The following is a 12,397-nucleotide window of genomic DNA, read 5'->3' as shown; positions in this document are numbered from 1 at the left end:
AGACCAGAGGGGGGAGAGAGAGAGGTTGGGGAGAGGGAAAGAAAGAGAGAAAAGAGGGAGTGAGAGGCGAGATCAAGAGAGGTAGAGATAGAACGTGACTATGCAGACAATAGGACACATATAGAATGATAGAGGGAGAGAGAGATGGAAGGAGAGAGAGAGAAAAAGAAAGGGATATAGAATGCGAGAACAGGAGAACGAGAAAACGAAAGTCAGACGGACGGACAGAGGGGTTGGGCTACTTACTGTCACTGACTTCTTTGTGTGTCATGTCGTAGCGGGCTGAGAAGCCGTCTTTGGCCACAGCCATGTCCGTGTGGAAGGACAGAGACAGTAAACCAGACGACGACTTGATCTCAGGAGGAATCTTAGTACCACAGTAACGACCAATCAGAGGGCCCACTGGAAACCCAGACAGACACAAATAGTTAGGAGGGATCTTCATGCAACATATACAGTATGTTTTCCGTGTTTGACAAAAACTGAAGAAAATACTTGTTAGACCTTTTAATGTATTTATTTCATAAAATTAAATAAAAACGTGCACGTTTATTCGATATCATCAAAGGATTCCTACACGCCTGCAAAAAAGCAAACTCGGATGTGTTTCCTATTTTTTATATATTTATTTCAGGATTTAACATGTTTTATTAGCATCAGTGTATTTTATTTTATGGAATGTGAGCATCTCCCATGAAAGTGCTTTTTAGTCCAGACATAGGCTTAAACTGGAGTAAGCAACTAATGAAAACGCTGAAGGTCTGTGTCTCAGCATGAGACTCTCCCTCTCGTGTGGTTTAGGCTGGGATTAAGACCCACTGTGGGGGCAGACTTTAGATTATACACTGCTGTCACCCAATCTTCTCAAACCCACCCAATCCCACCCAGCTCCCCAGGATTACAGACACACACACAATGTTCCTAAAGATTCCCCAAATCAGTTTTCCATTCCTTTCCTTCAGATCTAAAGACTCTTCAGTGTTCCGACTAATGTGCTTGATGGGGTTGGGCTCAATTCCGTTTCAGTTCAGACAATCAAGGAAGTTAATTGAAATTCTTAATTCAAGTAATGAAAAATCCCTTGCTCAAAAAAAAACGATTCTTGAATTGGAATTTCAACGAATATTGTCTCTCTTCTCTGAGTTAAAATGGAACTGATGCCCAATACTTTAGTTTTATTATGTATGGTTTTAGTCTGTAAATGTAATGTACTTCCCACATGGGTCATGTAATAGAAAAGTACACTGCTCCCAAGACGAATCTCTATTAAGCTTGTGTGATTGACCCAACCATTTAAACCACATTGAAAATGGGAGTAGTTTGTCCCTAAGTGAGGAGGTATTGAAGCTGTTGTATTGGGGCCCCCATTTCAAGTTTAAAATATTTGAGCAAGTGAGAGTCAAAATTCTCCTCTCTACTAATCTAACATCATCTTGCTCCCAGCCCCAGCGGTAGATACGAAGCGCTTTGATGCCGCTCTCCAGAGCTTTCTCCCACTAGTGTTCCCCTTCCCTTCCTTTCCTGATCTCTCCTGATACCACTAGCATGTAGCTATGGTGCAATATGTAACTCTGCCCACAGGCGCCTCACCGCCACGGCAACCGATACCCCTCATGCACTGCACTCTCACTATCGCTTCGGTGTGAAGTTTCCCCTAGGTACAGATCTAGGATTAGCTTCCCCTGCCCCAATCCTAACCTTAACTATTTGTGAGAAAAATGCCAAACTGACCCAAGAACAGCATCTAGCATCATCCAACTTCCGGCGCCGAAAAGAGATGGCCGCCTCGCTTCGCGTTCCTTGGAAAATATGCAGTATTTTGTTTTTTTATGTGTTATTTCTTACATCGGTACCCCAGGTAATCTTAGGTTTCATTACATACAGTCGGGAGGAACTACTGAATATACGATTAACGTCAACTCATCATCGTTCCTACCAGGAATATGACTTTCCCGAAACGGATCCAGTGTTTTGCCTTCCACCCAATACAATGGATCTGATCCCAGCCGGCGACCCTGTGCGACGCCGAAAAAGGGGCAAACGAGGCGGTCTCGTGGTCAGGCTTCGGAGACGGGCACATCGCGCTCCACTCCCTAGCATACTACTCGCCAATGTCCAGTCTCTTGACAATAAGGTTGATGAAATCCGAGCACGGGTAGCATTCCAGAGAGACATCAGGGATTGCAACGTGCTCTGCTTCACGGAAACATGGCTAACTCAAGGGACGCTAACGGAGTCGGTGCAGCCAGCTGGTTTCTTCATGCATCGCGCCGACAGAAACAAACATCTTTCCGGTAAGAAGAGGGGCGGGGGGGTATGCCTTATGATTAACGAGAAGTGGTGTGATCATCATAACAACACACAGGAACTCAAGTCATTCTGTTCACCTGATCTAGAACTCCTCACAATCAAATGTCGACCGCATTATCTACCAAGGGAATTCTCTTCAATCATAATCACAGCCGTATATATTCCCCCCCAAGCAGACACATCGATGGCCCTGAACGAACTTTATCTGACTCTTTGTAAACTGGAAACCACACACCCTGAGGCTGCATTCATCGTAGCTGGGGATTTTAACAAGGCTAATCTAAAAACAAAACTCCCTAAATTCTATCAGCATATCGATTGTGCTACCAGGGCTGGGAAAACCCTAGATCATTGTTATACTAATTTCCGCGACGCATATAAGGCCCTCCCCCGCCCCCCTTTCGGAAAAGCTGACCACGACTCCATTTTGTTGATTCCAGCCTACAAACAGAAACTCAAACAACAAGCTCCCGCGCTCAGGTCTGTTCAACGCTGGTCCGACCAATCTGAATCCACGCTTCAAGACTGCTTCGATCACGCGGATTGGAATATGTTCCGCATCGCGTCCAACAACAATATTGACGAATATGCTGATTCGGTGAGCGAGTTCATTAGGAAGTGCATTGACGATGTCGTACCCACAGCAACGATTAAAACATTCCCAAACCAGAAACCGTGGATTGACGGCAGCATTCGCGTGAAACTGAAAGCGCGAACCACTGCTTTTAACCAGGGCAAGGTGACCGGAAGCATGACCGAATACAAACAGTGTAGCTATTCTCTCCGCAAGGCAATCAAACAGGCTAAGTCCCAGTACAGAGACAAAATCGAGTCGCAATTCAACAGCTCAGACACAAGAGGTATGTGGCAGGGTCTACAGTCAATCAAGGATTACAAAAAGAAAACCAGCCCCGTCGCGGACCAGGATGTCTTGCTCCCAGACAGGCTAAACAACTTTTTTGCCCGCTTTGAGGACAATACAGTGCCACTGACACGGCCCCCTACCAAAACCTGCGGGCTCTCCTTCACTGCAGCCGAGGTGAGTAAAACATTTAAACGTGTTAACCCTCGCAAGGCTGCAGGCCCAGACGGCATTCCCAGCCGCGTCCTCAGAGCATGCGCAGACCAGCTGGCTGGTGTGTTTACGGACATATTCAATCAATCCTTATCCCAGTCTGCTGTTCCCACATGCTTCAAGAGGGCCACCATTGTTCCTGTTCCCAAGAAAGCTAAGGTAACTGAGCTAAACGACTACCGCCCCGTAGCACTCACTTCCGTCATCATGAAGTGCTTTGAGAGACTAGTCAAGGACCATATCACCTCCACCCTACCGGACACCCTAGACCCACTCCAATTTGCTTACCGACCCAATAGGTCCACAGACGACGCAATCGCAACCACACTGCACACTGCCCTAACCCATCTGGACAAGAGGAATACCCATGTGAGAATGCTGTTCATCGATTACAGCTCAGCATTTAACACCATAGTACCCTCCAAACTCGTCATCAAGCTCGAGACCCTGGGTCTCGACCCCGCCCTGTGCAACTGGGTCCTGGACTTCCTGACGGGCCGCCCCCAGGTGGTGAGGGTAGGTAACAACATCTCCACCCCGCTGATCCTCAACACTGGGGCCCCACAAGGGTGCGTTCTGAGCCCTCTCCTGTACTCCCTGTTCACCCACGACTGCGTGGCCATGCACGCCTCCAACTCAATCATCAAGTTTGCGGATGACACTACAGTGGTAGGCTTGATTACCAACAACGACGAGACGGCCTACAGGGAGGAGGTGAGGGCCCTCGGAGTGTGGTGTCAGGAAAATAACCTCACACTCAACGTCAACAAAACAAAGGAGATGATTGTGGACTTCAGGAAACAGCAGAGGGAGCACCCCCCTATCCACATCGACGGGTCAGTAGTGGAGAAGGTGGAAAGTTTTAAGTTCCTCGGTGTACACATCACGGACAAACTGAATTGGTCCACCCACACAGACAGCGTTGTGAAGAAGGCGCAGCAGCGCCTCTTCAACCTCAGGAGGCTGAAGAAATTCGGCTTGTCACATAAAGCACTCACAAACTTCTACAGATGCACAATCGAGAGCATCCTGTCGGGCTGTATCACCGCCTGGTACGGCAACTGCTCCGCCCACAACCGTAAGGCTCTCCAGAGGGTAGTGAGGTCTGCAGAACGCATCACCAGGGGCAAACTACCTGCCCTCCAGGACACCTACACCACCCGATGTCACAGGAAGGCCATAAAGATCATCAAGGACAACAACCACCCAAGCCACTGCCTGTTCACCCCGCTATCATCCAGAAGGCGAGGTCAGTACAGGTGCATCAAAGCAGGGACCGAGAGACTGAAAAACAGCTTCTATCTCAAGGCCATCAGACTGTTAAACAGCCACCACTAACATTTAGCGGCCGCTGCCAACATACTGACTCAACTCCAGCCACTTTAAAAATGGGAATTGATGGAAATTATGTAAAAATGTACCACTAGCCACTTTAAACAATGCCACTTAATATAATGTTTACATACCCTACATTACCCATCTCATATGTATATACTGTACTCTATATCATCTACTGCATCTTGCCATCTTTATGTAATACATGTACCACTAGCCACTTTAAACTATGCCACTTTATGTTTACATACCCTACAGTACTCATCTCATATGTATATACCGTACTCTATACCATCTACTGCATCTGCCATGCCGTTCTGTACCACCACTCATTCATATATCTTTATGTACATATTCTTTATCCCTTTACACTTGTGTGTGTGTGTAAGGTAGTAGTTGTGGAATTGTTAGGTTAGATTACTTGTTGGTTATTACTGCATTGTCGGAACTAGAAGCACAAGCATTTCGCTACACTCGCATTAACATCTGCTAACCATGTGTATGTGACTAATAAAATTTGATTTGATTTGATTTAGGGGCAACTTCACCATACTCCCTATTACCAAACAGGAAGAGCTGTGTGATAATGGCAGATTGAAGTGAGGGGGAAGTGGGGCAAAGTAGGCGTGATGAAGGGGATGAATGGGAAACAGGTCATGGGAAAGTCCTGGGAGGTGTAGAATGGCTAATGCAGGAACGGGCTAGTTCCGGGATTGTTATTGAGACAAAGGCTGAAGGAAAAGCTTCATTGAGGTATTGTAGATGACGTGTGTGCGTATGTGTGTGTGTTTGTGTTCAAATACATGCAGGTACCTCATATAGTGTGTATGTGTGTGTGTATGAAAGTGTATGTGTGAATGTGTGTGTAGACATGCATGCGTGTATGTGTCTGGTAAGCACTCACCCTGGGGCAGCCCGTCCCACACGTCCAGCCAGTCGTACTTGCAGTCTCCCTCTCCTGACAGCAGGGGATCGTTCTCCAGGTCAAAGGTCAAGAAGGTCAGTGTCACGTCCATGTGGGGCGGAGTTATGATGATGTAAGAACATTCCAGGTTGTGGGGGTACTTGTCAGGGAAGCCGGGGGACTCGATCACTCCGGAAGGACTGGTGAAATTCCGGAAACAGAATTCCGATCCTATGGAGAACACAGACATGAGTAATTTACCACAGAAAAGCAATCATTTTTTTACTAGGGTATCTTTTTAAAGAAAATACATTTGTCACTGCAAGACAGCAATAATAGAATCCAGTTGCAGTTCATTGTGTAACTCACATATTCACATACACACGCATGCACGCACTCTCTCACACACACAGAGTGGCAGGTACCCTAGTGGTTAAGAGTGTTGGGCCAGTAACCGAAAAGGTCGCTGGTTCCGAGCTGACTAGGTGAAAAATCTGTCGATGTGCCCTTGAACAAGGTACTTAACCCTAATTGCTTCAGGGTCGCCGTCAATAATGGCAGATCCCTGGCCATGACCCCACTCTCCGAGGGTGTCTCAGGGGGAGTTGGGATATTCAGAAAAACACATTTCCATTTCACACCTCACACTCGTACAGGTTACCCTTCTTGTACATGCAGCGAAACAGGACAAATATAAGCAGCCCCATTTGACCTTTGACACACACACGCCTCATCATAAACCTCATAACCGTACCCACAACCCACAGCCCAGTAAGCTCTGCGTTTACTCCCTTGCTTCAAAAAAAAGAGAAGAAGAGTGAAGAAAAACACATGCCAAAACAAACGGGGGTAAGCTCGCTAAGCGGCACGGCGTGTCGGCAGCTCATTAGCTATGCAGATTTATGCGCCCTGGGCGGCTCACCTTGAGCTCTCGACAGATGTGCCTCCCATATAAACTTACCCCTGAGTTACTGAGTGTTTATGGACGTGCACATTAATGATCTGTGTGCATGTCTCTCTCGCTCTCTCATTTATTCGAAGCACGGATCATATACACCTGCACCTTACAATCCCCAAACTCTCTGTGTTCCCACCTCTCACCCTCGCGCGCTGTCTCTCTCTCTCTCTCTCTCTCTCTCTCTCTCTCTTTTTCTTCCCTCTCCTCTACCTCTCTTGTTATTCAAAACATTGCTGGGACACACATACACGCATACTTACACCACGCAAACTGCGAATACACAGACTAGCTCTACCAACAGCACATAGCAATGATTCTGTGAGGGGCATGGCAAACAGAAAGAGCAGCAAAGAGGAAGAGGCAAAGCCCCCCCCCCCCCCAGATCTGATTTGACCTTGTATGACCGTACTTCAACCACATCACAACGACCACAACCATCACCACGTGTAGTGTCTGAATGTTCTCACTATGTGTCTCCAAAGGCCGCATGTGTGTTGTGTGTGTGTGCGTGCGTGCTTGTGCATGGGTGTTGTCCATCCGTGCATGTGTACATATATGTGTGTGTGTGTGTGTGCGTGTTTGTGTCTCCTGTGCCTCCATTGGTCAGTCAGACCCTCTCGTTTAACGAGTAGAGACAAGGCCAGTGTGATGCCTGCCTTAACCCGTCACTATGCCGACACACTTTTATAGACCTCATGGAGATAGGGACTGCTGCCTTTTACCGCAGGAAGAGAGGAAACACACACACACGCGCGCACACACACGCACACACAACAGACAAGTCCAGGAGAAAGCATGCTAAAGCACTACTCCAGCAAGGTCTACTACTGCTCATTGACTGCCCCTCACTGAATAGGGAATGCTGTGTGTGTGTGTGTGTTTGTGTGGAAGAACAGGCGTGACACTGTGAAAGTGTGCCAGTGTGTGTGATTGAATGAAAACGCATACTGCATGCTCCATAGGTTTTGTGGTTTATGATAGACAGGGTATGTGTTTGTGAATGAAAGTGTGCCTCAGTGTGTGTGTGTGTGTGTGTGTGTGTGTGTGTGTGTGTGTGCGTGTGCGTGCGTGCGTGCGTGCGTGCGTGCGTGCGTGCGTGTGTTAAGCCTCAGCATGTTGTGTGAGACACACTGGCCCACTGGCCCTGTTATCCTCAATACTGGGTCAGGGTGCACTAGACTGTTACCCAGGCAGAAGAAAGAGGGCTTCAATCACACCATTGCATGTCTATATTAGCCCAGTGTGTGTTACCACCCGTCTCGCACGCTCACATCGTCACATGCCAAATATGTGTGTGGCGTGTGTGTGAGAGATGGTGTGTATGCATGAGTACTCTCCCTTTTGTTAGTCCTTATTAGTTCAACTATATGAACATTACAAAAACAAGCCCCTCTTCCCCTCACACACAAGTCTGGCACAGCAGCCACTCGCCTGGCTTGCACATTTCACCACGAGCAGCCATTTGGCAAGAGCTGTCTGTCGGTGGGGGGGGGTTGAGGAGGGGGGAGTGGGTGAGTTGCTGGGTAGAAACGCGTCGGCGCTTTCCGCTCGAGTGCCTGACGGAGTAGTCTGTGCACATGTTGTGTCAGGGAATCCCCCCTCCCTCCCACGCTCCATTCCTTCAGCCCCCATCCCTAGGAGGGATGCGCAGTCTGTTCATTCGCCCTCTTCCCCCTCCTCCTTTTTTCGTCTTCCTTTCCTTCTCCTCATGCACCTCATGCTGTGAGAGTTCACCTCCACATTTGCGCCCGTCTGTTGCACATTACAACCTCTTTTAACACTCTCTCTCTCTCAGTCTCTATCTTTCCCTCTCTCTCTCTCTGTCTCGCAGCCTACTCTCGCTGGAGTAAACTCAAGGGTTTCACGGAAATACACTTGAGGCGTGTGTGTTGTTTGTGTTTGTGTGTGTGTGTGTCTGGAGGGGGGGGGGCAAGAAAAGCAAAACAGGAAACCCAAGAAAAGCTAAACAACATTGTGAGCGTACTACAGCTTGGCGAGTTAAGACACAGCAGTCTATTTACGCGTGCATGTATGCTCGCACGACCACTGGATCAGAGAACACTACACTGAAGCCATGCTTTATTCAGTTAGGAAGGGGTCACAGCTAGGTCAGTCACCCTGGTCAATCTGGGCTACATTCCACTACATTCTAAAGGTGACCCGACAGACTGGGTTGGGGGCGGAGCTACCATGACCCCCAAGGTGAACCACAGAAAGACGAATCACGATTGGTTCTGCTAGTGCTAGAGGCCGGAGGAGGCCGCTTGGCGGGAAGTCTTCCCGTACTAGCCGTGGTAACAGCGTCACAGTAACAGAGTCACATGACAGGGGGCGGAGTGGGGGGCTGGTTTAGTAAGAGGGGTTAATACGCCAGTGTGTGTGAGGAAAGTAGGGCACAACAATAATGGGGGGAGGGAGGGCAGTGGGTGTACATTCACTACTGTGGGGTTGTGGTGCGGGCGTGTGGGATGGGGGTGGGGTGGGTTTGGGTTGTTGTTTTGGGGCACATGTTCCCTCAGGGGGATGGGATGGGGGCTCAGGGAAAAAGGGATTTGGGAATACAGTTAAGGGTGAGGAGTCAAATATCTTATTGCTGTTTATTATCCCTGTATCCATTATCGGCACTGAACATAGGAAGGTGGGCACAGTATACACAAACACACTCTGCTTACTTAACTGTGTATTCTCTGAATGAAGCTACAACATACTCCTCATCATTAACCCTGGGTGCTGATGACAATCTAGGAGAAGAGAAGAGATATACTGCAGGGTCGTGTTCATTTGGCACCAAACGGCAGAAAACAGACTGAAACAGGAAGGGACTATTACCCGGACTTGCCCAATAAGAAACACTGATTTTAGTTTCAGTTGCAAACTATTTTGAAACGTTTTCCATTGTGTGCCCTAATGAATACAACCCTGATCGGCAGCGAAAGCAGGACTGAAGGGTCAGGCTCTGGCTGAGGACAACCGCCAGCCGGACAGACACACCTCCAAGCTGTGTATTGACCTAAGATCATATCTCCACCAGTGACGCCCTCCTTCAAAACACATACGGACTAGAGCATGTACACACACACACACACACACACACTGCAAGTGCACACAAATAAGCCTAGAACGCACATCCCTCGTGCACAAACATCATTGTAAATAAACAACCGCTCTCTCACTGGTGGGTTGTGCCTGGCAGTCTCTAATGTTCTCCCAGAACTCGTAAACTACTGGGTTTGCGGAACTATTTGGCCCGAGCCTGACTTGTTAAAATAAACAACCGTGATGGGTGTAGGATGCAAAGGGAGAGAAGACTGCACTCCAAAACATATGCTCTGCGTGTCGATCTCTCTCACACAGAAACACACACAGACACAGAAACACACACAGACACACACACACACACACACACACACACACACACACACACACACACACACACACACACACACACACACACACACACACACACACACACACACACACACACACACACACACACACACACACACACACACACACACATCTATACGCCTACATAGACACAAACAGAATCCTATAACGCCCAAGCACACTGTAACCACCCACGAACACATATCACACATACATAAATATACACCTACACACGCATACCATTGTTTTTTGCACCCCAAATGCATAGCAGGCTCTTGTTAAAACCATGGCAACAGCATACCCATCCATTCTGTTACAGAGTGTGTGTATGTGTGTATAATATTATCTCTATCACATCATCATATCATTGTGCTGGTGGCCTTGGTAACAGAGCTAAATGACAAAACTGGGCCACGTTCAAAACGGTTGTTTTTCAAATCACGTTTAAATACGTTTTGAAACAGAGGTACTACTACCTGAATCCCACCCAAACAAATCAATGTCAATGGGATCTTACAAGCAAAGCCCAGCTCAGTACAGAGTGTATCAGCATAGCTCAGCACAGTGTATCAGCACACTACCGCAAGTGGACTGTATGTCAAGTACACTTCCTCGTATGCACTACCACCACCAGCACCGTCGTTAAACTCAAATCCCAACCCATCCTCACCCTACCCTCTCCCTCTCCCAGTAATCATCTCCTCACTGCCTGTAGCCCTTCTCAATCACCCTCGCCCATCCTGCCCCCTCCTCACCCCTCCCTCCTCATCATCTCCCTATACAGCCTGTAACCTCTCTCCACCACCCCCCCCCTCTAGATGAAGCAGATCCCAGGCCAGTTAAAAGAGGCATTCCTGAGATGCTTTTCAGACAGGATGAAAAGAGTTAAGGCTTTTTTCCCCCTTTCCTGTAAAACCATGTTTATTTTCCTCCCTGCCTCTTTTGAAGTTAATTGGTCGGGGTGTGTGTGAGTCTGCGAGGTGAGCGAGTGTGTCTATGGGTGTGCGTGTGTGAGGTAGACTCCCCCACGTGAAGGTGAAGGTCATCATAGGTCCTTCTGCCCAAGGCATCCATAGCAAGAACTCAGTCAACCATCCCACCGTTTCACAAGGCTAGTTAGCTAGTTAGGGGAATGGCCACCCAGAGACATTGTGGTTTCAACCCAAAAATGTATTAGGATGAACTTAGATCACATTACATGGTTTGATGAAAGCCATGTTAGCGCCTCATGGGCAATGTTGACCAATGGCAGTCCACAGGTTTCTAAATACACATTTCTATTGAATAAATAGAATGCTCGGAGGCAACAACTTGAAGTCCATCTAAGATTGGCCAAAATCTCTCTACATATGTCTCCATCCCAACCTTTCAGCAACCAGTCAAACATCAACGTCCCAATCACACAACCAATAACATCGCCCCCCCCCCCCCCCCCCAAAGATCAACAACCAATCAAAACACCCCAATAAGAGCTCATCAGGCAGAATTAGAGAATTCACTCACCTGTCTTAAAGATCATGAACCCCCCCCCCCCCCCCCACAAATAAAAATCTATAAAAACGCCTCAATAACGAGGTGCCGGACATAATTTGAGTATTGGCTCACCTGTCTTGAAGATCTCGTAGCGCAGTGAGAAGCCAGCCCCCTGGTGGGCGTAGTCGGAGACAAACTTGATATGCAGGGCAGTACCAGAAGAGATGATGGCTGGGGGGGCGATGTTACTGCAGTGTTTACCCAGCAGCTCAGCTGAGTCCGAACCACCATCACGGATCTCAATGAAATCATACCTGAGAATGAGATATAGAGAATTTCATGAAAAATCCTTGAAATGTTTTGATGTGCGGCGTCCATATTAGGACAGCCGCAGGAATTGTTTCAATCTCAGCAGGAGTTCCCTTACTCTCAGGAAGAGCTGTTTAATCAAAACTAAGACTGTCCTAATTTGGACATCTTACCTATGGATTTATTTAATCATGTATATGTTAAAAGAGGTGCTTCGAGAAGGATGTATTGATTTCAGTAGAATGCTTGAATGGATGATTCAAGCTTAAAACCAAGGACAAAGAGAAGAATAGAGAAAAAACAGCTTTGGGGCTCAATGTGATTGAACTCTAGTCCATATGACCTTTGACCTAAGACCTATTGACCTCCCTGAACTAACCCAAATTCTTAACTGTCATTTCAGAGACAGAGAGAGGGGAAACTTGGACTCAGACAAATCCCACCTGCCTCTCCAAAATTAGCCAACTCAACAGAAACGAGTCACTGACACTTAAGAAGCTAGGAAAGGGGCATACCTGAGAATGAGATACTGTGTGTGTGCGTGTGCCTGCATGTGCGTAAGAGTGCGTGTGTGCGTGCATGCCTGTGTGTTCTTCTACATAGAAGATCAGAAGAAATCCCAGGACATAGTGTCTATAATACTGTA

The 12,397-nt window shown here is 47.6% G+C and overlaps 1 protein-coding gene across 2 annotated transcripts in view; it reads right to left on the bottom strand.

Annotated features, from left to right (window-relative positions):
• LOC139532123 (neuropilin-2-like) overlaps window positions 1-12,397 on the bottom strand; it is a 67,067-nt gene that overhangs the window by 38,002 nt on the left and 16,668 nt on the right. For both annotated transcript variants that reach the window (XM_071329309.1, XM_071329308.1), the window contains exons 3-5: window positions 11,575-11,756; window positions 5,625-5,855; window positions 247-402 (exon numbers count right to left, since the gene is read on the bottom strand). In XM_071329309.1, coding sequence (XP_071185410.1) covers window positions 247-402; window positions 5,625-5,855; window positions 11,575-11,756 — 569 coding nt within the window. The remainder of the gene's footprint in view (window positions 1-246; window positions 403-5,624; window positions 5,856-11,574; window positions 11,757-12,397) is intronic.

Source organism: Salvelinus alpinus, chromosome 10 (genome assembly GCF_045679555.1).
Source record: "Salvelinus alpinus chromosome 10, SLU_Salpinus.1, whole genome shotgun sequence".
NCBI classification, from domain to species: Eukaryota; Metazoa; Chordata; class Actinopteri; order Salmoniformes; family Salmonidae; genus Salvelinus; species Salvelinus alpinus.
This window is presented reverse-complemented; position numbering and strand designations above follow the sequence as displayed.